The sequence below is a fragment of the Salvia splendens genome, chromosome 20 (assembly GCF_004379255.2).
Source record: "Salvia splendens isolate huo1 chromosome 20, SspV2, whole genome shotgun sequence".
Classification (NCBI taxonomy): domain Eukaryota; kingdom Viridiplantae; phylum Streptophyta; class Magnoliopsida; order Lamiales; family Lamiaceae; genus Salvia; species Salvia splendens.
This window is the reverse complement of record NC_056051.1, coordinates 26,187,646-26,210,926: the sequence shown is the minus strand read 5'-3', so window position 1 is coordinate 26,210,926 and position 23,281 is coordinate 26,187,646. Positions and strand designations below refer to the sequence as shown.

At 38.1% G+C, this 23,281-nt stretch overlaps 5 protein-coding genes across 24 annotated transcripts; 1 reads left to right on the top strand and 4 right to left on the bottom strand.

The window, feature by feature from the left end:
* Positions 1-683: 683 nt before the first annotated feature.
* On the bottom strand, positions 684-4,939 carry LOC121782915. 2 transcript variants are annotated; one of them, XM_042180917.1, is made up of 7 exons: positions 4,744-4,939; positions 4,479-4,650; positions 4,193-4,386; positions 4,013-4,120; positions 2,216-3,909; positions 1,604-1,676; positions 684-1,028 (listed from the first exon to the last, which is right to left on the bottom strand). In XM_042180917.1, the coding sequence occupies exons 2-7, from the start codon at positions 4,561-4,563 to the stop codon at positions 864-866; spliced, it is 2,319 nt and encodes a 772-aa protein (XP_042036851.1). In that variant the 5' UTR covers positions 4,564-4,650; positions 4,744-4,939; the 3' UTR covers positions 684-863. The 2 variants fall into 2 exon arrangements, with proteins under 2 accessions (XP_042036851.1, XP_042036850.1); XM_042180916.1 differs by having other exon boundaries at positions 4,479-4,597.
* A 182-nt stretch (positions 4,940-5,121) lies between these two features.
* Positions 5,122-8,309, bottom strand: LOC121782297 (protein FAR1-RELATED SEQUENCE 9-like). Its single transcript, XM_042180086.1, has 3 exons — positions 8,186-8,309; positions 6,206-7,714; positions 5,122-5,675 (listed from the first exon to the last, which is right to left on the bottom strand). Exons 2-3 carry the CDS (start codon positions 7,688-7,690, stop codon positions 5,508-5,510), a joined length of 1,653 nt encoding a protein of 550 aa, XP_042036020.1. The 5' UTR covers positions 7,691-7,714; positions 8,186-8,309; the 3' UTR covers positions 5,122-5,507.
* A 70-nt stretch (positions 8,310-8,379) lies between these two features.
* LOC121782295 (pentatricopeptide repeat-containing protein At2g26790, mitochondrial-like) lies at positions 8,380-13,028 on the top strand. Of its 18 annotated transcripts, none has more exons than XM_042180085.1 (5): positions 8,380-10,181; positions 10,260-11,002; positions 11,468-11,806; positions 11,973-12,716; positions 12,795-13,028. In XM_042180085.1, exons 1-3 carry the CDS (start codon positions 8,519-8,521, stop codon positions 11,510-11,512), a joined length of 2,451 nt encoding a protein of 816 aa, XP_042036019.1. In that variant the 5' UTR covers positions 8,380-8,518; the 3' UTR covers positions 11,513-11,806; positions 11,973-12,716; positions 12,795-13,028. The 18 variants fall into 18 exon arrangements, with proteins under 18 accessions (XP_042036019.1, XP_042036009.1, XP_042036008.1 ...); XM_042180075.1 differs by having other exon boundaries at positions 8,380-11,002; positions 11,468-11,533; positions 11,696-11,806; positions 12,074-12,716; XM_042180074.1 differs by having other exon boundaries at positions 8,380-11,002; positions 11,468-11,533; positions 11,687-11,806; positions 12,074-12,716.
* A 927-nt stretch (positions 13,029-13,955) lies between these two features.
* On the bottom strand, positions 13,956-16,923 carry LOC121782298 (biotin carboxyl carrier protein of acetyl-CoA carboxylase 2, chloroplastic-like). Of its 2 annotated transcripts, none has more exons than XM_042180088.1 (7): positions 16,610-16,923; positions 15,908-15,958; positions 15,697-15,785; positions 15,309-15,615; positions 14,989-15,060; positions 14,588-14,653; positions 13,956-14,182 (listed from the first exon to the last, which is right to left on the bottom strand). In XM_042180088.1, exons 1-7 carry the CDS (start codon positions 16,730-16,732, stop codon positions 14,159-14,161), a joined length of 732 nt encoding a protein of 243 aa, XP_042036022.1. In that variant the 5' UTR covers positions 16,733-16,923; the 3' UTR covers positions 13,956-14,158. The 2 variants fall into 2 exon arrangements, with proteins under 2 accessions (XP_042036022.1, XP_042036023.1); XM_042180089.1 differs by having other exon boundaries at positions 16,616-16,923.
* Positions 16,924-17,245: 322 nt separating this feature from the next.
* Positions 17,246-20,935, bottom strand: LOC121782294 (chaperone protein ClpB1-like). Its single transcript, XM_042180066.1, has 5 exons — positions 20,759-20,935; positions 19,233-20,411; positions 18,972-19,153; positions 17,786-18,886; positions 17,246-17,693 (listed from the first exon to the last, which is right to left on the bottom strand). The coding sequence occupies exons 2-5, from the start codon at positions 20,383-20,385 to the stop codon at positions 17,400-17,402; spliced, it is 2,730 nt and encodes a 909-aa protein (XP_042036000.1). The 5' UTR covers positions 20,386-20,411; positions 20,759-20,935; the 3' UTR covers positions 17,246-17,399.
* Positions 20,936-23,281: the final 2,346 nt, after the last annotated feature.

Genomic DNA, 23,281 nt, shown 5'->3' with positions numbered 1-23,281 from the left:
GAAATAGTGTTGATTTGAAATTAATAGTAGTACAATTTTTTTGAAATTTTATCTTTATATTTTTTATTCTATTCTATTTAGAATAATACAGTAGTAGTAGCAGTACATTTTTAAAAAAATTGTCCTTATACTTTTTTGTTTTATTTATTTTAATCTAGAATGGTTGGAATAGAATTAAAATAATGGTGATTTTAAATGGATTAGTCTAATTTTATGGAGTACATTTTTTCCTTCTACTTTTTTATTTTATTTTAATCGAGAACAATAAAAACTACTGCTCCTAATTGTTAACTTTTTGTTCTTTAAATTCATCCCAACTAAGATATTTTCTTTTCTTTTCTAAATTAAACATGTGTTCATCGTTTTTTTATAGTAATAATCAATTATTTTTCTCTTTATTTTAATAGTATACTCTAATAACTTCACTGATAATCCAATGGCATTAAAAAATATGGTCATGACTCATGAACATTGTTATCACTTGAAGTGGGGAAGATTGAAATGAAAATAGTAAAATATAATTTCTTCATTCATATTTTGAAGGGACAAAAACAATTCAAAATATATTGTATCGCAAAGTAGAATAAAAAGTCTGAAATTGAAGGGTAGGTAGTCTGATTTAATTATCATAATTTAATTAAAGTAATATTAAAATATAGTCACTTGTATATTAATTTGATATATACTATAAATCACTTAGGGTGCCTTCAAAGCTTAAAAACTCAAAAAGTACAGAGTACACATACTACACACAGAGTTGTAGTAATATCTAATTACCAGCAAAAGAAGCATAACAGTTCAAAAATAAAAATATAGACCCTTCTAACAAAGCTAGAAGCAAAAGTATATTCAACCACAATTCATCAGCAAACTCTCATCTTGGATTTTGAGTTGGCCTTACACATGTTCCTCCATTTATCTTTGAGGTCCACGGGAGTACGACTTGGGTGGAACGTACATTTACCCTGTTCCAAAATCGTTGTCCATGGGATGCTAAAACCAGTGTGATGGTTTTTAAGCACCCCCTCCTGTTACAAAGCAATTTGACAAACATAGGACCCCGAAACAAGAACATTAGTAATAAACAAGTTGCAGAAAGAAGGCCCGGCTCTAGCAATTAAAAATGAAAAGATATCATAATTTGAACAATCTTTCCACCTACTGAGCTCTTGCTCTGAGTTGGGCTGAATCACCAAATATCAGGAATTGCTATCGTTTTCTTCTTAAGTTCAAGATTGTCACATCCAACTCACAATGGAAATTTAGCTCCAGTAGGGACTCGTGTTAAAATGCAGGAAGCATGGTAGAATAGAGCATATTATATCGAAGCAGTCTTACCAATGGCTAAATGATAGGCGTGACTGTAATGATATAAGCTAAATATGCATTCTCAAGCTTAGGGTATACAGTATACTGGAATCTTAGTAGCTTCCAGAACATAACCGATTATGATAAAAAAAAATAGAAAGACGAAGACTAGAAGAAACATTAATTTACGTTAAGCTCTATGAAATGCCAATGTTAAACTCAAATTAAATATTAATCAGCAAGCAAGATATGGGAAAAACAAGTGTTGAATAAAGTTATGCCACATAAATTTTACCTTCAATTTGTCCTCTTCTTCACTTGTCCACCAGAGTTTTCTCCTCTTCAATTGAGGAATTGCTGGGCGTAAGCTGCAAAAAGAAACAAATATCAGCGTCACTCTTTTACTATCTTCATATGTGGAAAATTACTACATGTTGCATCCTAAAGCATATTTGATCCGAGTCACAGACTACCATCATCAAAATTTCTGCTTTCGCGTGTTAAAATATCTTTCAGCATGAGCACAAAAAGAAGACAGCCATTGATGGGAACTAGAGGTGCTTTGGCTTGGGAGCAGTTTCATCTTCTGCTAGATTACTATGTTGTCATACTGACGTAATGTTCACTTCTCTGCAGCTAAAAATCCCGAGAGATCATCTTTACTCTTAGATTTCCTTTTCATTTTCTTTTTCAATTTTTGACGTTCTAAAAGAGGAAATGAAAATTACATACTCCATATTATTCATCTCAAATATAAACCTAAATTAATGGTAAGGAAGACAGTAAAAGGGTTTGAAACTGACGTTTGAGCTTTAAAAGTAAAATTCAACACGAAACTATGGATCTTATAACTATAAACTAAAGAAAATGTCGTCTAGATGATATATACAGGAAGAAAATAGCTTACTTTTGCTCTTTTTGTTTTCGAAACCTTAAACAGCGCTTGGAAGATCCAGAATCCTCATTCTCTTCTTCAGATAATTCATCTGCATTATTTGATTGCGAGCTTTGTGAGCATTTATGCTCGCAAGGTAAATTTGTTTCTGGTGGGCGTGGAACTCCCTTTCTGGATTTGACATCAGCATGCTTTACACTCCCACTTGTCACTGAGGCCACAGTTTCACTCGGAGAGTTATGAACTGCCTCTGCAGCAATGGGTTTTGGTCTGCAACCTGCCAGGCGTAGGGATTTTCGCCTAGATCCTTTCGTATCTTGCTTAACCGTTTTAAAACTATGAACTAATATATCAGTTGAGTCTGATGTTTTTCTTCCAAAGGGAGGGCTGAAATCAGAATGTAACTTTGAATTCCCTGCCTGCTCATGTTCCAGTTTCTTCGTTTCTTGATGATCATTGACCTTCTCCACAACATTTATCTCTTTCGGTTCATTACTTTTAGGCAACCCTTCATTTTGTTTCAAACAATTTCCATCCAACCCAACTGATCTACAGGTCTGTATGTTTGGTTTATTTTGCGGCCCCAAGGAAAAAAATGTTGCAAGGTCCTTTCTTGCCAAGAAGGCAGATTTCTTAACTTCCATATACTTGGATATTGACCGAGAATATGCACAAAACGGGCAGTAAAATGTCTCCCTTGTGTCAAAGCTCACATCTGAATCCAAACAGCTTTCATGAATCATTATAGGGCAGGTAGGAGAAATACAAGACAACATATGTTCAGATTCTCCAGCCATGTGACATTTCATACAAAAATGTAGTTCTCTTCCATCGTTTGTTGCTAATGAATTTTGACTACATGTCAAATGATAGCTCAAAAATGTTTCCTTCTGTGTGGAAATAGCTGCCTCCTCGTCCTGATATCCATCATTATCACTGGAAATATGTACACCAGCTTCAGCTTCACCAACAGTTGTGACAGTTCTATGAACATTTTGGTCATCCTTATGAATGTCCTCGTTAATCGATTTGAGCCCATGGAAACTTTTCATGTCATTTTCTCTGGTTTCATCATCGTTATTTTGCATTGCCACATCAAATTTTTCATTCAGCACTTCAGTACCATGATGGGGCAAAATGTGAAGCTCCTTTATTGAATTACCCTGGCTATTACCATTCCCAGCAGACCCATTTTGCTTCATGACCTCCACACAAGTTTCTTTCTCTAAGCTGCACTTTTCTGCACTGTATCTTTTAGATGCATCTGCTAAAATATTTTGAGCTCCACTATTGACAATTTTCAATTTGACATCATCATTAGTTGTTTTGAGGTCATGGGCTTCATTCTTGCCACCTTCTCCTTCAATGTTCTGTTCTTGCCTCTGCTGCTCCTCAGGTTTGTTATTCCGCCCATTGTCACAATGAGAAACCTTATTCTTCTTGACGGGGCTTATGCAGGTTATACAAAACTGTTCAGCTGGACTTTCGCTGTATCTCTTTTTCCTTGGTACTAAGTTTTCATCAGGCAAATCCCTTGGCAAAAGGCTACCATCATCAGTGTGGCTTTCGGCTCCAGGCGAACTTCCATAGCAATTACCATCTTCTGCTGGGGCTTGAGGCTCCGCGTGACTCCCAACTGGAAAACCACTTTGTTCTCTTATATATGACGGAATAGATGGGCTTCCTGTAAGAATTGCATCCTTCAGCTGTTTAACGAAAAACATAAGGAAAAAATAGACCAGATTTAGTCAACTCAACATTATTTCAGTATCCTTGCAACATCAAGTCATGTAATGTAGCTCCATTCACCTGTTTCAGAGCATATCTAGGCAAGTTAGATTTTTTATGTTCTATGAAGGGCTTGAGATCCCACTTTGATATCTCTGGTCCAGAAGCTTTCAGATCAGATACAGATTTCTGGCAATATGAACATTATTCATCATCACTGGAACTTCTCAAATGATTGAACTCTCTAAAACGGAGAAGTACCTCGCTCAATATTCGTCGCAGTACATCTTCACAACGGTCAGATGGATCAATTATAACTTTTTCCCTCGAGGAAGAAGATGCAGAATTTGCACGAGCTCCATGAATGGATAAACTCTCTAGAAATTTCAGTGACCCCCATTCCCTTGCATTTTTCCCAATATCCTTGCTTATTTGTGGTGTCTTCCTAAGCAAATCTATGAACATGAACACACAAAAACATCATGTGTCTTTACCAAAGACATTAATTATAATTTTCAAAAGAAACAAAATTCACTGCTATGGTTACCTAGTAAAAGAGATGCATCCACACGATTAGAGCATGCCAATGCCTCGAAGCACCATATATACGGAAGAGACGATCCACAGTCCATTAATTTTTGCTTCAAAGATTCAAATCATGATACCCTGCTATCGATAGGTCGTTTTTAGCATCGAATTTGCCTCCGAAAAAGTTATTACTACACAATTGAGAATTTTTTAAATTATTCATTCAAAAGTGATTTTTAAGGCAATTAACCAAAAACAAAAGGATTCAGGGTCAGCCATTGTACCTCTCCTTCCTTTCTGCGGTGATTGTAGAAATTGCACTGAAATTCTAGAAGAACGTTCACCAAACATTCTCCATATAAAAGGCGAGCATTGAGATGGATTGAGCTTTTGAGAAGCGAAAAGAAGGAAAAGAGCGGCAGTTGCAGAGAGGAGTGAAGAAGATGAATTTTCAAAGGGTTTTAATATTGGGCAACATTGTTGCAATCATTCCAATGAGTTAATTTTCGAGGTTAAAGTTTATGTGGTTTTTAAAAAAATTTATTCCTTTATCTATGGAAAATATTACCCAAGTTAGGTTTACATTTTTAGAATATTCTTATTTAATTTTGTGATAATTCTATCAATTTTTTTATTGATAAATGAATTTAAATTTAGAGGAATTTAAATTTAAAGGCGGTATCACGAAGAATTCGAATCTAACACTTTTGGCCTTGAGCATTACCTCTCTACCGCTTGGCCAGTTCACACGTACAATTCTATCAAACTTTTAATAGTACTATCCATCATGAAGTACAATCTAAGTACAAAAACATGATTTCATTAAATTGAAAGACAAATCTAAAATATACACTCCCTTCGTCCCAAGTTAATCAACGGTTTCATAATCTCATATTGTAGCATGGTTAGATGTCCTCCTCCGAGGGGCAGCACGAGAACAGACGATGAAACGCGATTTACAGCGAAGGTTATAGCCAACACGAGGGCAAGACTAGGAGGCTCGTACTCGTTCAACATGATTTGCAGTGCTAAGGGGATTGCGCAACATTTACTCTTTCAACGAAATGCGCGCATTTTGGACCTTCACAGAGAGCTTCAACTTCTGGTCTTCCATGTCTCTGAAAAGTGCAAGCAGAATCGCTCGATACACTTCGCATCTTTGGTTCGTCTGCTCCAGTTCTGCTGTCAGTTCTTGGATTTTCTTCTCCTTCTCCTCCTGCAAAACCAATAGCATTATAATTCTCTATGAAGAGACACTGTTTTGTAGAGTGAGAGCACTTGAACCAAGGAGACGAGAGCGAGAGCTCTAACATTCGTGATAAAGGATTAATGATCAACATTTCTGCTACGAAATAAAGCAAAAAATGCTATTAGAAAAGCAAACAAGAATTGTTTACCCAGTTCGACACCACCAACACAATTTGTACTATCATTTTCAGATACACTATTTATAATGGCAAATGACTAAAATACCCCTGCTAACAAAAACAGACCAACCCAGACCCGGCCCGGCATGTGGTTTTGAACACCAGGATTACAGAGCACGTCAGCCATGTCTCGAAACCCCTAACCCTATCTACAATATAAGTATTCATGCCCAACAGCAATTCCCACAACCTTTTAGACCTAAAAATGATGAGGAAGTTCGATGTGTGATTATACAGCTTCAGACGTGGTTTAGTATCATTGGCAACAACGGATCTTGATTTAAAACAAAATGGAAAGAGATAATCGAGAGAATCTAACCCTGGATAAGCACGATGAAGACTGATTCTTGATTGCATCCATCTCCTTATTTCCTCCATTTGCTTCAATGGTGCAGTGTGTAGAGCCAGAGCTTCTGCTCTTTACAGCAGCAACGCACTTTGAAGCCTCTTGCAGAGCGTTCATCGCCACATTGTACACGTGTATGGATTTCGCGCCTTCTTCCACATACTTTAGAGCCTCTTGGCGTAGATTATCATGACGAACCATTTGAGAATCTTGATAAGTGCTTGGTCCTCCAAAAGCAGATGGCATGGCTTCTCCACAGCCGGTCTTGGCGTTTCTTGTCCAGCGTTTCAAAACATATTCAGACGGGAGCATGAGCACATTTTTGGCTCTGAAAACCGAGAGTATATGTCTGCATGTGATACCTGAAAATTCAAACATCCGACAACTGCACATAGCTTTCATATCAAACGTGCTGAATCTGACTGAGTGAGCTCGGTGCTCTTCGCCAAATTTAGCCACTCGATATGTTGTTACTCCACCAGATTCATCGACTACAATGGCCGGATTAGCAAGGGTTTCCACCAGCTCCCCTTGAAACTTCATGAAAATCCTCCGGGTGTAATGGTTAGCAGCTTGCTTCTCCATAGGGGATGGCGTCTTCAAAGCGGGCTTAGCACTAGACGTATCAAGGTCATCCTTCAATTCCTTCTCGTGCCAACTCGAAGCAACCTTCTCGCACTGTTTAATCAACATCTGTATTGTGGGTGAGCTGCTCAAGAACCCGTCAGAGAAGAAACTCGAGGCATCACTGCAGTCCACCGCAGATAACTCCCCGAAAAACACGTCCCTCAAGTAAACTGGGACCCACTGATCACGGATATTATACAAAGACTGCAACCACTCGTTATTCATCAAATAGTATCTACTCACTAAACTCCCCCAACAAGACTCAAACTTCTCAACCGTGTCGGCCTCATTCACACACTTCTTCAACTCAAAGTCGAAGCTCGGGTTAACCTGACACACGTTGCCCAACTTCTCCTGCGTCTGCCTGAACACACTCCACCTACAGAAGCGATTACGTGCCTCTGGAAGCACCTGCGCCACAGCCATCTGAATCAGTGTATCAGGATCACTAGTGACAGACACAGGTACGCGTCCAGACATTGCACGGAGCCACGTCTGGAGGAGCCAAACGAAGGAGGAATCCGATTCATTCAGAAGCAATGCACAGCCAAATAGGACAGGCTCACCATGGTGATTTATGCCCGTGAAGGTGACGAATGGTATCTTCGACCGGCTAGACCTATAGGAGGTGTCAACCCTAACCGTGTCACCGAAATAGTTATAGTTCGACCGAGAACCAGCATCCGCCCAAAACACATTACCACATAGCTTATTATCACCCTCAAATGCATAGAAGAAACCAGGATTATCAGCTGCCATTTTCTTAAGATAATCCAGCAAATACTGAACCCCAGGGCCGAGGTTTCTCTGCCTATTGCTGCTATTATTCATTTGTAATTTTATCCCCAGTTAATGCTGCAACGAGAAACCAAACAGGATTAACCTAACAAACCCTAATCCCTAAGTAGAATGGTTAGAGCAAAAAATTGCAAATCCTAATCTAATTTAGCACATTCAAACCATGAGCAAATTAACTGAACTGGGGTATAATTCAAAAGGCAGCAGCATAGAGATTCATACTTGCTCGCATACACTGTATACAAATCAAACCATATGTTGAATCAGTTCTTCCTTTTGCAATTACAATTATATGCGAAAACGCAGAAATAGTATTATCTATCAATTCGATGGAGTATCATACTCAATCAAGTAACGAGAAAAATCAAATTCAAAAAATCGCTGTGAAAATTCATAGTTATCTGCATAATTGAGCTGTTCATAAGCAAATTCACGCCCAAAATAGCGACAAAATTGAAACTTTCAGCACGTAACACCAGAGATTGAAATGGTTTTCGAAGATTTGGATAAAAATTCACGAAAACTTACAGCACGCTGTTGGAGGTGTAGTATAAGAGCTTTCAGAGAAAGATTGCAATTTCTAAAGTTTTCAATATGTTAGTCGAAAATTAAACATAATAATATAATTGTGTATGTGAAAAATACCACCAATAATGTAGCCTTTTTTAATTTTTAGAAAGAAATCAATATAATGTTATGAATTTAAAATTGCGGGTCGGGTTTAAAGCTCAAGGGTTTTAGCTTCCTAACAAGAGGTTTTGCACACTAATTCAAAACTACGGCCTTTGATCTCAATTCGCGGATTCCTGAATCACAGAAACGATTTCTTCGGCAAATGTGTGAAGAGATTGAAATTGTCCGATGCTGGTATCTTCAATTAGGTCAGCATCTCGCCTAAATCTCTCCAGATACCTCCAATTTATTCGATTGCAATCAGTTCCGTCGGTGGCTCATTCCACTCCTTATTTTTCGGATTCTGGCTCCGAGGAGCTGAATTCCAGCTCGAAAAATGATGTTACTGTAACAAATCACGGCGGGAATGAGAATTGTTTGGGATTCAGTTCACGTGATGTCGTTCAGATTCTGCAGAATATGCAATCGGAACCGGATTATGCGTTATCCTTTTTTAACCAGCTCAGGGAGAGGGGATTTCAGCACGATACTGGAAGTTATTTGGCTATGATCAAGTTACTCTGCAATTGCCGCTTGGACCGAAAATTGGAGTGTTTGTTTAAGGGTGTTGTGAAATTGAAAGGGGGGAATTTGTGTTTTGAGGTGTCGGAGTTGTTGGATGCAATTGGTGAGGAGGTGAAGGCTGCTGGTGGGTGTAGCTCCCTGATTCGGGCATTTGATGCCATGGTTAAGAGTTACGCTGGTTTAGAAATGTTCGATGAGGCGATTGAGACTCTGTTTGCGACTAGACAGCACGGTGTTTGGCCGTGTGTGTCGTCGTGTAACTTTTTGATGAATAGGTTAGTTGGGTGTGGGAAAGTGGACACGGCTGTTGCTATCTATAGACAGCTGAAGAATATTGAGGTGGAGCCGAATGTATTTACTTTTGGGATTGTAGTTAAGGCGTATTGTCGAATGGGAAGTTTGGGAGAAGCTGCGGAGGTGTTTCTGGAGATGGAGGAGGCTGGGGTGGTGCCTAATTGTTTTACCTATACAGCTTATCTTAAAGCACTCTGCAGTCATGGCAGGTCAGAATTAGCGTATCAGTTTTTACAAGCTTGGGATGCCAAAGGTGTCCCTGTGGATGCTTATGCTTATGCTATTGTAATTCAAGGCTTTGTTAGTGAGAAGAATCTGAAAGTGGCGGAAATGGTATTACTTGACATGGAGGAAAATGCGATAGTGCCAAGCAAAGTTAGCTATCACACTTTAATCCGGGGGTATTGTGATTCTGGGGATATAGTTCGAGCCTTGGGTATCCATGATGAGATGGAGAAAAAGGGTTTCAGAACTAATTGCTGGATACTCTCTTCGATTCTTCAGTGCTTGTGCCTGAAAGGCATGTATTCTGAAGCAATAAACCGGTTTATTAACTCTAAGAAGCTGGGAATCTTTCTCGATGAAGTCATTTATAATGTTGTTATTGATGCTTTATGCAAAATGGGCAAGTTAGATGATGCAAAAAGATTGTTTGATGAGATGAAGCATAAGAAACTCATACCAGATATTGTGCATTATACGACATTGATAAATGGTCACTGTCTAAATGGAAATATTTTTGATGCTGTGCGTTTATTTGTGGAAATGAACCAAAGCGGCCTTAGAGCTGATATTGTTACTTATAATGTCCTTGCTGGTGGGTTGTCTAGAGAGGGACTGCTGGATGAGGTGTGTTCACTGCTTGAAGCGATGAATGAGCAAGGCTTGACTCCCAGCAGAGTCACGCACAACATGATTATTGAAGGCCTTTGCTTAGCGAGGAGAGTGAAAGAAGCTGAAACATATTTCATGAATCTGGGAGAAAAGAGCATAGAAAATTCTTCTTCCTTGGTGAATGGTTACTGCAAATCAGGCAAGGCAATCGAGGGCTTTAAACTTTTTTATAAATTGTTTAACATAGGTATACTTATAAGTAGGAATTCATGTGCAGCACTTATTAACAGCCTTTGTGTCGAAAAGGAATATAAAAGAGCTATTGGAGTTTTTCAGGTTATGCTTTCTACTAATGATGGCCCTAATAAATCGATGTGCATCAATATTATAGCTGCTCTTTGCCGCGCTAGAGACATGGAAAATGCCCGATGGGCATTTGACCAAATGGTCGGTAGGGGATTAACTCCCGATGCAGTTATCTACACCATTATTATGAATGGATATTGTCGAGTGAACCGCTTGCAGGAAGCCTTTGATCTTTTAAGTGATATGAAGGCAAGGGGCATGAATCCTGACATTATAACTTATACGGTATTGGCTGATGGGCATCACAAAACAAGTCTGAAAGAAACTCGATCTAAGAAATGTTTAGAAGGAAACGAGATGGTAAAACAGGAAGCTTCAACCTTGTTGTGTGATGTGAAGGAGATGGGATTAAAGCCTGATGTCATTTGCTACACAGCACTGATTGACAGTCATTGCAAGTCAGGGAACCTTCATGATGCTGATTCCCTTTTCAATCAATTGATTGAACATGGTTTACTACCTGATACCGTTGCATACACAGCCCTCATTTCTGGTTATTGCAAGCAGGGAAATATGGGCAAGGTTTCAACTCTTGTGAATGAGATGTTATCCAACGGAATGCGACCAGATGACCGCATTATGGCAACTTTGTATGATGGTATCATGAAAGCAGAAACTGCAGTTTCGGCGGAAAATTTTCCCAAATTCCCCTTGGTAAGACTTATGTTTCCCCCTTTTTGTATGCTGAACTAGGATTAAGATTTGCATAACCTCTCTTCTTCCATTAGATGTTTATAAATTAGAGCACCACATGGCGAAAAATCACATGTTGTTTATGCCCCTCTACTATTTATCTAACAACTAGCCAGATAGCCACAATTGTTATATTTAAACCGCTTGTTTGATCAAGCTGCATAATTTAGTTAACAATTTTCGTATTACATATTAGGTCTAGTATCAGCATATGATAGAGCAAAATCCTGGGAAATTAATACCCTCGGCCATGTGAACTAGGTTCAAGATGAGATCTGATCCACTATCCAACAGATTGCTTGTTCTGTCATTATTTTTTGCCCTGTCCTCTTTGGCCCTACTTAACTAATACTTAACGAAACTCATTTGAAGCCAATTGTGAAACATGCGCATTGTCCATCATAGATATCTTTCCCTTTCCTGTAGGATACTTTACTCGGATGGACTCTCATGAGCTGCAGAATGAGCTAGTGGTGTATTTAACATAAGATTGTATGTTCTTATTTCATAGTACTATTTTAACAACTCAGAGGTTGTTTGACTGAGCTTCTAAGCTCCTTAAAACACTCGAGAAGTATAAGCTCCTGAACTACATATACGCTTTGAAAATAGGTGCGACTTGATTTGACATTTTTCTGTGCTTAGGTTTATCAGGAAATATTATGATTCCTACTCGGTGAATGCTTCAGGGATATTTATCCTGTAGGAAAAAGTAATCACAAGCTTGGTCTAGCTATGCTACAACTGCATGTGCTGGCATTAAAGGTCAGTTGTTAAAATGCTTGGAATTTTAAAACTGAATCTCATTACGTTTTATCTCCAAGAATTTTGTTTGATTCAAACTGGAAAATATTCAAGTCTTATAAAGCATCATACATTGGCATTTCGAATGATAGTTTTGATCAGAACAGCATAATATCTTTTTTCGTAGGTCCAGAGTAGCAGTAATAGCACCTTCTCCATCCATCCCTATCGCATATCGGTCGATTAGAAGTATTTGTCTATGGCTTCTAAATGTGGTATATGTGTCAGGAAACCTTGGTACTGGGATAACCCAAGATCTGGGAACATTATTCCAGGCATCCGGCTATTGATTTTATCGGAATATACTTGCCTCACTCTGTCTCAGGTAATCCTTTTTGAACTTCAGACAACACGCTTAAATTAGCATCATAACGCACCTGCTCCGATGAAATAAAGTCCATGTACTGATGTACATTATCTGACTCTTCTCAATTTCTTCAATATCTGACTCTTCTCAATTTCTTCAAGAAATTATTACTGTGGTGGTCCTTTTGTTATTTGGCTCGTAGATCAATTGTTTCCAGAAAGTCCCTTCAAGTGTCGATTAGCACCACAGATAGTTCTCATGATTTCACTGTCTTATAAACCTGTTTTTCTAAAGATGGATATAAACAAGTTTAAATGAATAATATCTAAATAATTGTCACACTACACTTGTATTTCTTCTGATTCAGATCTATTGTAATTTTACCTACTGGACTTGATCAGAGAAATTGCGCAAATTTGTGCTATGTAGATTCGGCTTCAAGTACGATTCATCAATTCTATTCTAGATATTCCAATCCATTTCAGCATGGAAGTTTCAAAGAACAGCTTTTGGAAACAGAAATTCCTACAAATTCAGTATCTCTGTACTGCCACTAACGTCGTGGTATGGTGTTTGTCGATAAAATCTCACTTCACAGTTTGTTTTATATCCATGCAGAAATTTGCTCATTTGCTGTTGCAGATATCTCCAGGGGCGTGGAGAGTTGCTTTAACGCGTGCTTTGATGAGTTTGGATCGAAGAAAAGAAGGCGGGCGTACCCCTTCTCCTTCTCCGGCAACGTATAAGAGTTTCCTCCTCTTGTTGGGCAATGGTAGATGTATCGCATTTCTTTTAGAATGTAATTCCCTTCCTGTTTGTTACCATTCATGTATATACCTAACATTTTTATATTTTGAATCTTATATGTTTTGTGTAGCTACTTTTCAGTTTCCAATTCCAGTTGCACAAATTCCTCCATTTTCCTTTTTCTCTTCATTTTTTTTTTGGTATACCTGCTAACAGTGAGTATTTGGTTTTTTTACTAATCTGGATGATTCGAAATTTTGAATTTTGAGAAAATATAAATCCGAACCGATCCTAAATATTCGAAAACTCAAATTTTTTATAGCTTAATCCGAGCTGAACAAAAATACCTGAGATATTCCAAAATTTTCAAATTTTTTTCTAATTATTAAATATATTAAATTAATATTTTAATATATTTGAATAAAATATTTTATTTGAATATAATGTTAATAGAAAATGTATAGTGTTAAATGAACAGATACGTGAAACATAATTTGATAAATATCAAACAAATCCTTAATATGCTTCAACAGTCGTTGCAAAATTCATTTTCCTAGTGGTGTATTCTCAAAAAAATGCATTTTATTAGAGTTATCATGTTCATAATTTAAAAAATGCATATTTACATTATTACTCCCTCCCGTTGTCTACAAAAAAATATACTCTTTGTTTATCATTTTGCTTTAACAACCAAGATTAATCTCTATCTATACATGATAAATTTCTTTGATGCGCCTCATTTTTTCAAAAATTTCAAAAAAAAATTTATATCTTATCTCTCTTACTTTACTAAATATTAATTTAATTATCACTCTTACTTTACTAAATATTAATTTGAATTAAAAACCGTATCTATCCACTGCCTGTTACTTATATCTCAACACAATATTATACAGAAGAAAGTACATTAAAAAAACAGAGACTTAAAAGAATAATTTGGATTAAAAATCGTGTCTATCCACTGCCTATTACTTACTTATATTATATCTCAACACAATATTATACAGAAGAAAGTACATTAAAAAAACCATAAATAGAGACTCCAATGAATATAAATAGTACTCTAAACATTCAATTCCATTATTTACTGTGATTAACCGATATTAATACATAGTAGAGACTACATGAATGCACATTTTTCCCCTCCCAAAATATAAGTGATGACTTAGCTATCAAATCATGATTTCATGTAAATATATCGACAAGACCAAGAAATATATCACTCTTTTCACTTAAAAGACGGACCTCCATCATGATCTTCACAGCTCGATGATGAATAAAGGCTGCACACAAGAAAAAACACTTTGAAGAACACAGGGAGATCAAGAATGAGACGCTATATGCTGTGAGAATGTTCGTTTCACTGGACCAAAATCAGTCATTATTTTAAGGAAACGATGAGTGTTAACTAAACTTGTTTCTTTAGTAAATCACGAACTTAGCTATTCGATAACTGCAAGGTAGCCCTTAGGTTGTATATATACCACCAAAGTGCTTTGTACTTATGCAGAATTTGCACTTTAGTGGGTGATAAGCAACAAAAAAGGCACAGTGACACAAGTTTTGGTTTTAGTTGGTAGGAAATTTTGTGATTTATGTTTTATTTTAAGCATAAAAGGATTTTCTGGCACTAATCATTAAGAATTGATAATGAAGGAATGATGTGTGTAGAAGAGCAAAAGAGATACCGTGTCCACACTGACAGGTTTCCCATCCTCCGCTAGTATCTCAACCACAGTGCCGGACTGATCAGCCTGAACGATACCACAAACACACCAATCGTATAAAATAATCATGCATATAGCTCGAGGATGATGTAAAGTACGGAGTATATAACAAATCCAAGAATTGCCTAATTGCAATGCAAGCAAGAAATATCGAAATAATTGAACTTTCCATAGAAACTTAGTCATTCGTGGTGCTTTCAAGAAAATATCGAAATAATTGAACTTTCCATAGAAATTTAGTCATCACAAAGCCTCATCTGATCCAAACATCTCTTGCTGATTTATTCATGAATATTAATCAACGAGATGGAATGTATAAACAAAACATCTTGATTCTAAGGTCTATGGCTCTAGGAGCTTACCTCGATATCATTCATCAGTTTCATAGCTTCAATAATGCATATTACTTGTCCTTTCTGGACCTTATCTCCAACCTAGAAAACCAACTCTGAGTTAGCCTATGGAGCAACTTATTAGTTATTACAGCATTGACGAAAGCAATGAAATCTGAAAAGAAAGCATGTTATCATAAAAGAGTATATATACAAATTGATTACATTTTTTATGTTATTAAACTCAATACATCTGCATCTGGGAGAGATTATATTGGAAAAATCCCACAGGATGAATGTTTTTCAGTGGCAACACAAATATATGCAAATATATACACAATAGGACTAACCTTCACAAAAGGAGGAGCACCAGGGGCAGGGGACCGATAAAAGTTCCCAGCCATTGGAGATTTGAATGGGGGATGCGAAGACTTTGGCTTTGCTGGAGCCGGTAATGCTGGAGGCGAAGGTGAAGGTATCGATGAAGTAGGAGCTGGTACATTTGTTGTAGGAGGTTGAGGTGAATATGTAGTCTGTGGGGCGTAAATTACTGGAGCTGTAGTTGAAGGTTGCGGCAGTGCTTCCTTTTTCCTTATAACCAGCTCACAATCCAATTGCTTAAGCTGCAACTCCACAATATCTCTTGAGTCTACAAGTCTGGCCATTTTTCATAAAATAGAATTTAATACTATAACACTAGAAAACAGTACGATGATTTATGCAAATAAGCATACACACTTGATGAGATCGGATACTTGATCCATGAAAACTGAAACAGATTCTGCATTTGGGATCTCTGCCACAAGTGATGGTATTTCAACGGAGACCTTATCAAGGTAACAAAAAATATTAGCCCAAGTACATGGCAGCATACTGGAAAATGTCTAGAAGAAATAATACAATAACCAACATGTAATTTGCATTCAACAAATTACAGGATATGTACTACCTCGTTCATGGCGAACACCTTAAACGCATCAGAATGGTTCCGGCTAATCCCCTGTAAGAGAAAAAGGAGCTTTAGCCATATCGCGGTTAAGTGACAACACACCATTATTCTATCATTTGTAATCTAAACTGCCCTCGATAGGAGTACTTCAGCAAAACATTAAGTTCTAGTACATCTAAACGTACTAAAAAAACTCATCTCACTCTATTGATCTTTCTTAGGTTCATCACAACTAATTCTCTTTGAATACGAGCAAGAATAGCACAACACTCCGCAAGGCACATATCCAGACGACCAGACATCAACTAAACAACAAAGCCAGTAACTAATTGAACTAATTTTTATCAGCAGGAACAAAATTTAAGGCTATAATCAATAAGAAACAAAATAAATAAAAATCTCAGCACTAATTCTACCCCTAAAACACTTGCACTAGGCAAAAATTAGAGTTCTGAGCTACGAAATATAGAGAAATACGTAGCGCCTCTACTTAGTGTTTCAGTTTGGCCAAGGAAAGAGCGTTCCATTTCAACATACGCGTGAATTAACAGTGTTTCTGCCAATCAACTGTCAAAACCTCATCTAAAATCTCTCTACATTACTGCATTGCAAACTCGTAAATCCGGCGCAATGCTAAACATAGCACAGTGTCCACACATCAACACGAACTCAAATCAAACTAAACCGTAAAAATACAGTCACCTTAACCTTGATTTTCGCGATCGGAAACATTCGGCATTCCGATCGCGGGAACGAAGCAATATGCTGCGATGGCGCTGCCAGCGGCGACGAAGCCTTCGGACATGGAGCGGCGAACGAAGCCATTTTGCTATGAATGTATGCAGAACAATGCGTGTAGAGAGAGAGGTGGATTTTTTAGAAGAGTTTGAAGGTTTTTTTTGTAGAGAAAATGGCGATAAATTTGAAGAAAAATTAGCAGAAGAAACAGAATAACGGTTGAGGAGGCGATATATACGAGGTTGAGGCGTTTTGGAAGTTTAAACCAATAAAGTACAATTCATATTGGCGCATTGATAATTTTGTCTCGATCGAGATTAACTTGTTTCGAGATCAAGATTAGCTGCTAAGACTAATAATAATAGTAGTATAATACTCCTTTATCTGCAAAATATTGTCCACATTTGACTTAACATGAGTTTTAAAAAATGTGAATAAAATGTGAATAAAAGTTAGTGAAACGTGAATTCAAGAGTATAATAAGTTAGTGAAAAGAGAGCTCCATTTACCAAAAAAAAAAAAAAATTAAATAAATAAAGTGGACAAAATATCAAAGACAAAAAAGAACATTATTTCACGGGATTATATGTCATCATCATATACTTCAATTAACTAGTCGAATAATATTATAAATCTCAATTTATTTAATTTTTTAAATCGAATACCACCTCGAGATAATTTTAAGATGCAGAGTAAATGTTAAAATAAATGAGTGCTTTACAAAATAGGAAATCAAAACTTAATTTCAACAATTTCATTCATCCATGCCCTCATCATCAATCTCTTCGATCTTCATCCTCTTCACCGCCTGAGCCGCATCAGATCGCACGCCGTTAGGGATCTGGATCAATATATCCGACTTCTCCCCTGTTGCTGCGTTGACGAGCCCTCCATTCTTCTCGACCCGGTACGTTAGCGACGTTCCATCTATTTCAGCGTCGACAAAGACAGTCGAGTTCTCATCTATCTCCTCCCTCACCAGCATCTTCGAGAGCTCCGTCACCACCCTCTTCTCCAGCCACCTCCTTATAGGCCGCGCACCGTATACCTGAGAGCATGAATAATACCACAGTCAGCACACAACACAACACAACACATCAAATCTATATATACATGCAGAAACCAAGCAACGGGTCTTACAGGATCATAACTCTCTGCCAATATGACATCAAGTGCTGCTTCCGTGACGCCCATGGCGATGCCCCTCTCTGCCAGACGTTTCGCAACGTCTTTGAGCTGGAGGCGGCACACCTTCCTCAGCTGGTTGTGTGAGAGAGGGTCGAACACCACTATCTCGTCTAGGCGGTTGAGCAGCTCCGGCTTGAACTGTTTCCTCACTTCCTGCATCACCAACTCACGAGCACTTTCCATGGTGCACTTCCCGCTCAATCCTCTCAAAAGATACTCGGCTCCGAGATTCGAAGTCATGATGATCACCGTGTTCGTGAAGTCTACCGTCCGGCCTTGCCCGTCGGTCAGCCTGCCATCGTCCAAAACTTGCAGCAAAGTATTGAACACTGTTGGATGGGCTTTCTCCACTTCATCAAACAGGATAACGCAATAAGGCCGTCTCCTAACAGCCTCCGTCAACTGCCCACCCTCTTCGTGCCCAACGTACCCAGGCGGAGCGCCAATCAGTCGAGCAACGGAGTGTTGCTCCATGTACTCGGACATATCTATCCTCACCATCAAGCTGTCATCGTCGAAGAGCTGTTCAGCCAGAGCCTTGGCTAGCTCTGTTTTACCCACACCGGTCGGACCAAGGAACAGGAACGATCCAGTCGGCTGCTGAGGCCTTCCAAGACCAGCCCTCGATCTTAAAACAGCCTCTGCAACAGCAGTGACCGCCTGATCCTGCCCCACAACACGCTGGTGCAGCCTCTCTCCAAGACCAATCAGCCTGTCCTTGTCATTCTGTCCAAGACGCGTCACAGGTATACCTGTCCAGCGGCTCACGACCTCCGCAATCTGATCCGGACCCACAGTCTCAGTAAGCATCCCATTCTCAGTAACACCACCTTCAAGATTCACAATGGCAGCTTCAACTTCCTGAATGGCTCCATATCTCAAGTCTGCAGCCCTCGCAAGATCATATCTCCTCTCGGCTTCTTGCAAAGCGTATGTGAGCTCGTCTCTCTTTTGTTTCAGCCTTCTGAGCTCATCTATTCTCTCTTTCTCCTTTCTGTACTTCATCATCAACGGCTGCAGTTTATCCCTCAGATCATCGAGCTCTTTACGCACCTACAAAATTAGTTGAAAATGTTAATACATCATTCCTTCACATTGTACAGCAGAAGCACATAAACAATTGTAAAAACAAACTCACCTCAACTAGACGGGCCTTGCTAGCTTTATCCTTCTCCTTCTCTAGTGCGTGGAGTTCGACCTCCAACTGTATCCTCTTCCTCTCCATATTGTCAATTTCCTCCGGCTGGCTATCGAGCTGGACTCCCACATTCGCACAGGCCTCGTCAACTAGATCAATAGCCTTATCCGGTAGATGACGTCCTACACCACACTCAAAAACGTTAGACAACAAAAACAACAAGACACCAACGCGAGATCCCAGCCAAGCCTACACACGTACCAGTGATGTAACGAGAAGACAACTGAGCCGCCACCACAAGTGCCCTATCCTGTATCTTAACACCGTGATGCCCTTCGTACTTCTCCTTCAAACCCCTCAAGATGCTAACCGTGTCAACAACGCTGGGCTCTGCCACATACACCTGCTGGAAACGCCTCTCGAAAGCAGCATCCTTCTCGACATACTTTCTGTACTCCTCAAGTGTCGTGGCACCAATGCACCTCAACTGCCCCCTTGCGAGCATTGGCTTAAAGAGATTCGCAGCATCCATCGACCCCTCTGTACGTCCCGCCCCCAAAACCAGATGAATCTCATCAATGAACAGTATAACCTTCCCCTCAGCTTCTTCCACCTCTTTCAAAACGGATTTCAACCTCTCCTCAAATTCCCCTCTGTATTTCGCCCCGGCTATCAACGCGCCCATATCCAACGCAATCAGCCTCACATCGGAAAGATTGCTCGGAACATCGCCAGCAACGATCCTCTGTGCCAATCCCTCCACCACCGCAGTCTTACCAACTCCTGGCTCCCCAATTAGGACTGGATTGTTCTTAGTCCGCCTCGAGAGGATCCTAACAACTCTCCTAATCTCCTCGTCTCTACCAATAACCGGATCGAGCTTCCCAGCCTGCTCCACGAGATCACGGCCATATGTCTTCAGCGCCTGAAAATTGGTGTCTCCGGAAGCGCTCTCGACCTTCCTCCCTTCCTTACCCCGCAGTTTCTCAACCTCTGATTTCACCTTAGCGGTGGTCACTCCAGCCTCCTTCAAAAGGCCCTGAATTTGGGAATCTTCCAGAAGCCCTAGTATCAGCTGATCGACTGCTAAATGCGTGTCGCCACGCGATTTCTGCAGCGACTGAGCGCGGCGGATGACCTTGATCAGAGACGTGCTGGCCGGTATCTCGTCCGGAGGCGGCGTCTGCGACGGCAGCTTCTTCATCGCTTGGTTGATAACCCTCTCCACCGCGTTAACCGAATCGTCTCCGGCACCAGCCCCGGCCACTGCTTGCCGGAATATACCATTTGCGTCGGCGATCAGTGCTGCGGCGAAGTGGAGAGGAGTGAATTGAGCGTGGCCTGAGCTCATTGCGAGCTCGTGAGACGCAGCGAGGGTCTCATTAGTCTTGTGTGTGAACTTCTCGGGATTCATTTCTGCTCACGGTTAATTGAAATATGCTGCAACGGAATTCAAAAACACAGTAATCAGATGCGAGAAGAAAAAAATCTGCGACATCACGGAAGAACTATCAATTTGAATACACCAATCACACACTCGCACACATAGAGCAACGAGAATTTTGAGAATTTCATCTTGTTGGATTCAATTCATGACATAATGCTACTTTGCTTCTAATACTCTTTTGTTAAACAGTAATCAAAACACAGCATCAAGCAAAATGACACCAGAGCTATAGATTTAAAATTGAAACCACATGAAGACAAATTATACCAACAGATATCGTAGTTAGGAATGTGCGATTATCAATCAACAGAAATGCAGGAAAATGTAACATAAGTCATACCTTTGAACAACACAGGCAACTGGCTGTTGCGATTTCAGATTCAACGAATCTAGCGTCGAAAGATTGTTAGGTGAATGCTGTGTGGATTGCGATGATTGATGTTTGCGTAAGAATTGAAGAGTGAGGAGAGATGAAGCGGCCATTTTTATGAGGCCAGAGATATGTCCGGAATTTGAATGCCGCTGCTAGAAACTACTAGAAATTTTCAACTACTTTCTATTTAAATATTCTCTTTTTATCGTGGGGGAATTTCTAGATTTACGTGGATTATTCGGAATAAATAATTACTCCATAACTTTTTTATCTTTAGACAAAAAGTTAATTTATTTTATAAATTATCTATACAAGTGAGTTCGGATAAAAATAACAAAAATGCCATTACGAGGGTAAAATAGCAAAAATTCCATTATGAATAATTTATTAAATTCAGAAAAATAAAACAGTTTTTAATTCATGTAATAATTGACAGAAGTGGATTATAGGAGTTTTATTTGGAGTAGTGGACATTAGGGGTGGCCGAAGGTGACGACCTTCTCAGCCAGGGCGAAGATGATGACACCGATATCCACTCCGCCGAAGCTGACTTGGTGGTGGAGAGCTGGAAATTTGGATATCATGATTTTGAGTCTTGGTTATTTATCAATGCGTGGATTTTGTTTTTCTGGTGAGTTTGTGTAATGTTGATTAATTGATCAATCGCTGTTTTGGAATTTGGAGCACATATCAATCTCATATGTATGTTCCACAGTTGTATTTTTTAATATCTATTTATAAAGATTTTAAAAAATAGTATGTAAAATTATTAATATGCAAATCCATTATACTGACAAATACGTGTATAATATTATAGTGAAATAATAAATTACATATATAATTTTATCACAACAAATTGGTGAAACATGTAATGGGATTGAGAAATTTATAAAAGTTACCTACTTTTATAACTTATGAGATGAACCAAAAATTAATTAAGAAATTATGATTTAAATGATAATTATTTTTTATAATTAAACAAAGTCAACTAATAATAAGAATTAATTAGAATTTTATTCTGTTTGATTGATAAATTAGTGGTAGATATAGGGCTGGGGAAAAATATCGAAAAAATGATATATCGCTCGTATCGTATTGAAAAATATCTAAAATTTATCGGATTTTCAATATATCGTAATTTTCGATACGAAACTATACCGTATCGTAAGTTTTCGATACGATACGATAACGATATGAATTTCCTTATATCGCGATATATCGTTTTATATCGAATATACGATATATATCGATATTTTCGATATATCATTTTATATCGAATATTCGAATATATTGTATATATCGAAACATATTTGAAATTATAATTTTCTATATACAGGTATTCGATACGATATCGATATTTCGATATATCGTATTGAAATTCGATATATCGATATATCGAAATATCGACACGATAACGATATTGATATTATCCATATCGAAATTCGATATATCGAAACTTTTGATACGATAACGATATGAAATTCTTTCATATCGATATTTTCGATACGATATACGATACAACGTTTTCGATACGATATCTCGTATCGACCCACCCCTAGGTATATACAATATCTGATAAGTCAAGATGAACTGTTTTTTATGACTAAGTTAGTATTGTATTTTTTATGATTAGAATTTGTTGCTGATAAATGGTAATCACACCATGAATACAAAATATTTTACGAGAGGTTTTACTATGTCATTTAAATTTGGAGAAATTTACAAGATTAGGTAAATTAAAAATATATAATTAAAGGCTACTAAATTAAGTGGAGTGAGTGCGAGGTTTTACGAGGATTACGTGCATAATATTTTAGCATATAAATACTTTGATATGCTTACTTTTTGTTATTTTTGGTAATGGACTCCACATTCCGCTAACCCATTCCAACTCACACTTTATTATTAAATTAATATATAAAAATAAGACACACATTCGACTAACTATTTTTACCTATTTTCCACTGCATTTCTTAAAACTCGTGTCAAGTCAACCGGTGCCGATTAATGGGGGACGGAGGGAGTAATATTTTTCTTATTTCAATTAAATATTTCATAATTTTATATAGATAGAATGAGCCGTGCATAGCACGGGAGTGATACTAGTTTCATACAAAAAGTTTAGTTAGTGTTTCAAATTGTTACACTCAAAACTAATCTAACACGGTTACTTCTCCTTTTTCATCTTATTCACTCCTCAATTGTATCCTAAAATGTTAAAAACATGCTATTATTTATATATAATAATGATTTATACAAATTTTCTTTATAATAGTCCTTGATATTTTCAAATTATTCTTGATTCCAACTATAAACTACATGTTGTTAATCTGAAAATCTGATTGGCGGCCATCTTATGGATAAATGAGGAATAAATTTACCAGTGTAACTAAATGCAACCAAGCTAAGCAATAAAATTAGCGTATACTATCTCCTTATTGTATTTGATTGAAAAAAGAACAAGTAGGAAGCAAATAAAAAAACAGACGA

Excerpts from the sequence above, each read along its gene's own strand:
- LOC121782915 (XM_042180917.1), bottom strand. The coding sequence starts at position 4,563 with ATGGACTGTGGATCGTCTCTTCCGTATATATGGTGCTTCGAGGCATTG. Across the intron at positions 3,910-4,012 it reads CTAGATATGCTCTGAAACAG|CTGAAGGATGCAATTCTTAC; the intron begins GTGAATGGAGCT and ends TTCGTTAAACAG. Across the intron at positions 1,677-2,215 it reads CGAAAACAAAAAGAGCAAAA|CTTACGCCCAGCAATTCCTC; the intron begins GTAAGCTATTTT and ends TTCTTTTTGCAG.
- LOC121782297 (XM_042180086.1), bottom strand. The coding sequence starts at position 7,690 with ATGAATAATAGCAGCAATAGGCAGAGAAACCTCGGCCCTGGGGTTCAG. Across the intron at positions 5,676-6,205 it reads CTTCATCGTGCTTATCCAGG|GAGGAGAAGGAGAAGAAAAT; the intron begins GTTAGATTCTCT and ends TTGGTTTTGCAG.
- LOC121782295 (XM_042180075.1), top strand. The coding sequence starts at position 8,519 with ATGCTGGTATCTTCAATTAGGTCAGCATCTCGCCTAAATCTCTCCAGA. Across the intron at positions 11,003-11,467 it reads ATTTTCCCAAATTCCCCTTG|GATACTTTACTCGGATGGAC; the intron begins GTAAGACTTATG and ends CCTTTCCTGTAG.
- LOC121782298 (XM_042180088.1), bottom strand. The coding sequence starts at position 16,732 with ATGGCTTCGTTCGCCGCTCCATGTCCGAAGGCTTCGTCGCCGCTGGCA. Across the intron at positions 15,616-15,696 it reads CAAGTATCCGATCTCATCAA|ACTTGTAGACTCAAGAGATA; the intron begins GTGTGTATGCTT and ends AAAAATGGCCAG. Across the intron at positions 14,654-14,988 it reads AACTGATGAATGATATCGAG|GCTGATCAGTCCGGCACTGT; the intron begins GTAAGCTCCTAG and ends GGTATCGTTCAG.
- LOC121782294 (XM_042180066.1), bottom strand. The coding sequence starts at position 20,385 with ATGAATCCCGAGAAGTTCACACACAAGACTAATGAGACCCTCGCTGCG. Across the intron at positions 19,154-19,232 it reads GTCTTCTCGTTACATCACTG|GACGTCATCTACCGGATAAG; the intron begins GTACGTGTGTAG and ends AGTGTGGTGTAG. Across the intron at positions 18,887-18,971 it reads GCAAGGCCCGTCTAGTTGAG|GTGCGTAAAGAGCTCGATGA; the intron begins GTGAGTTTGTTT and ends CTAATTTTGTAG.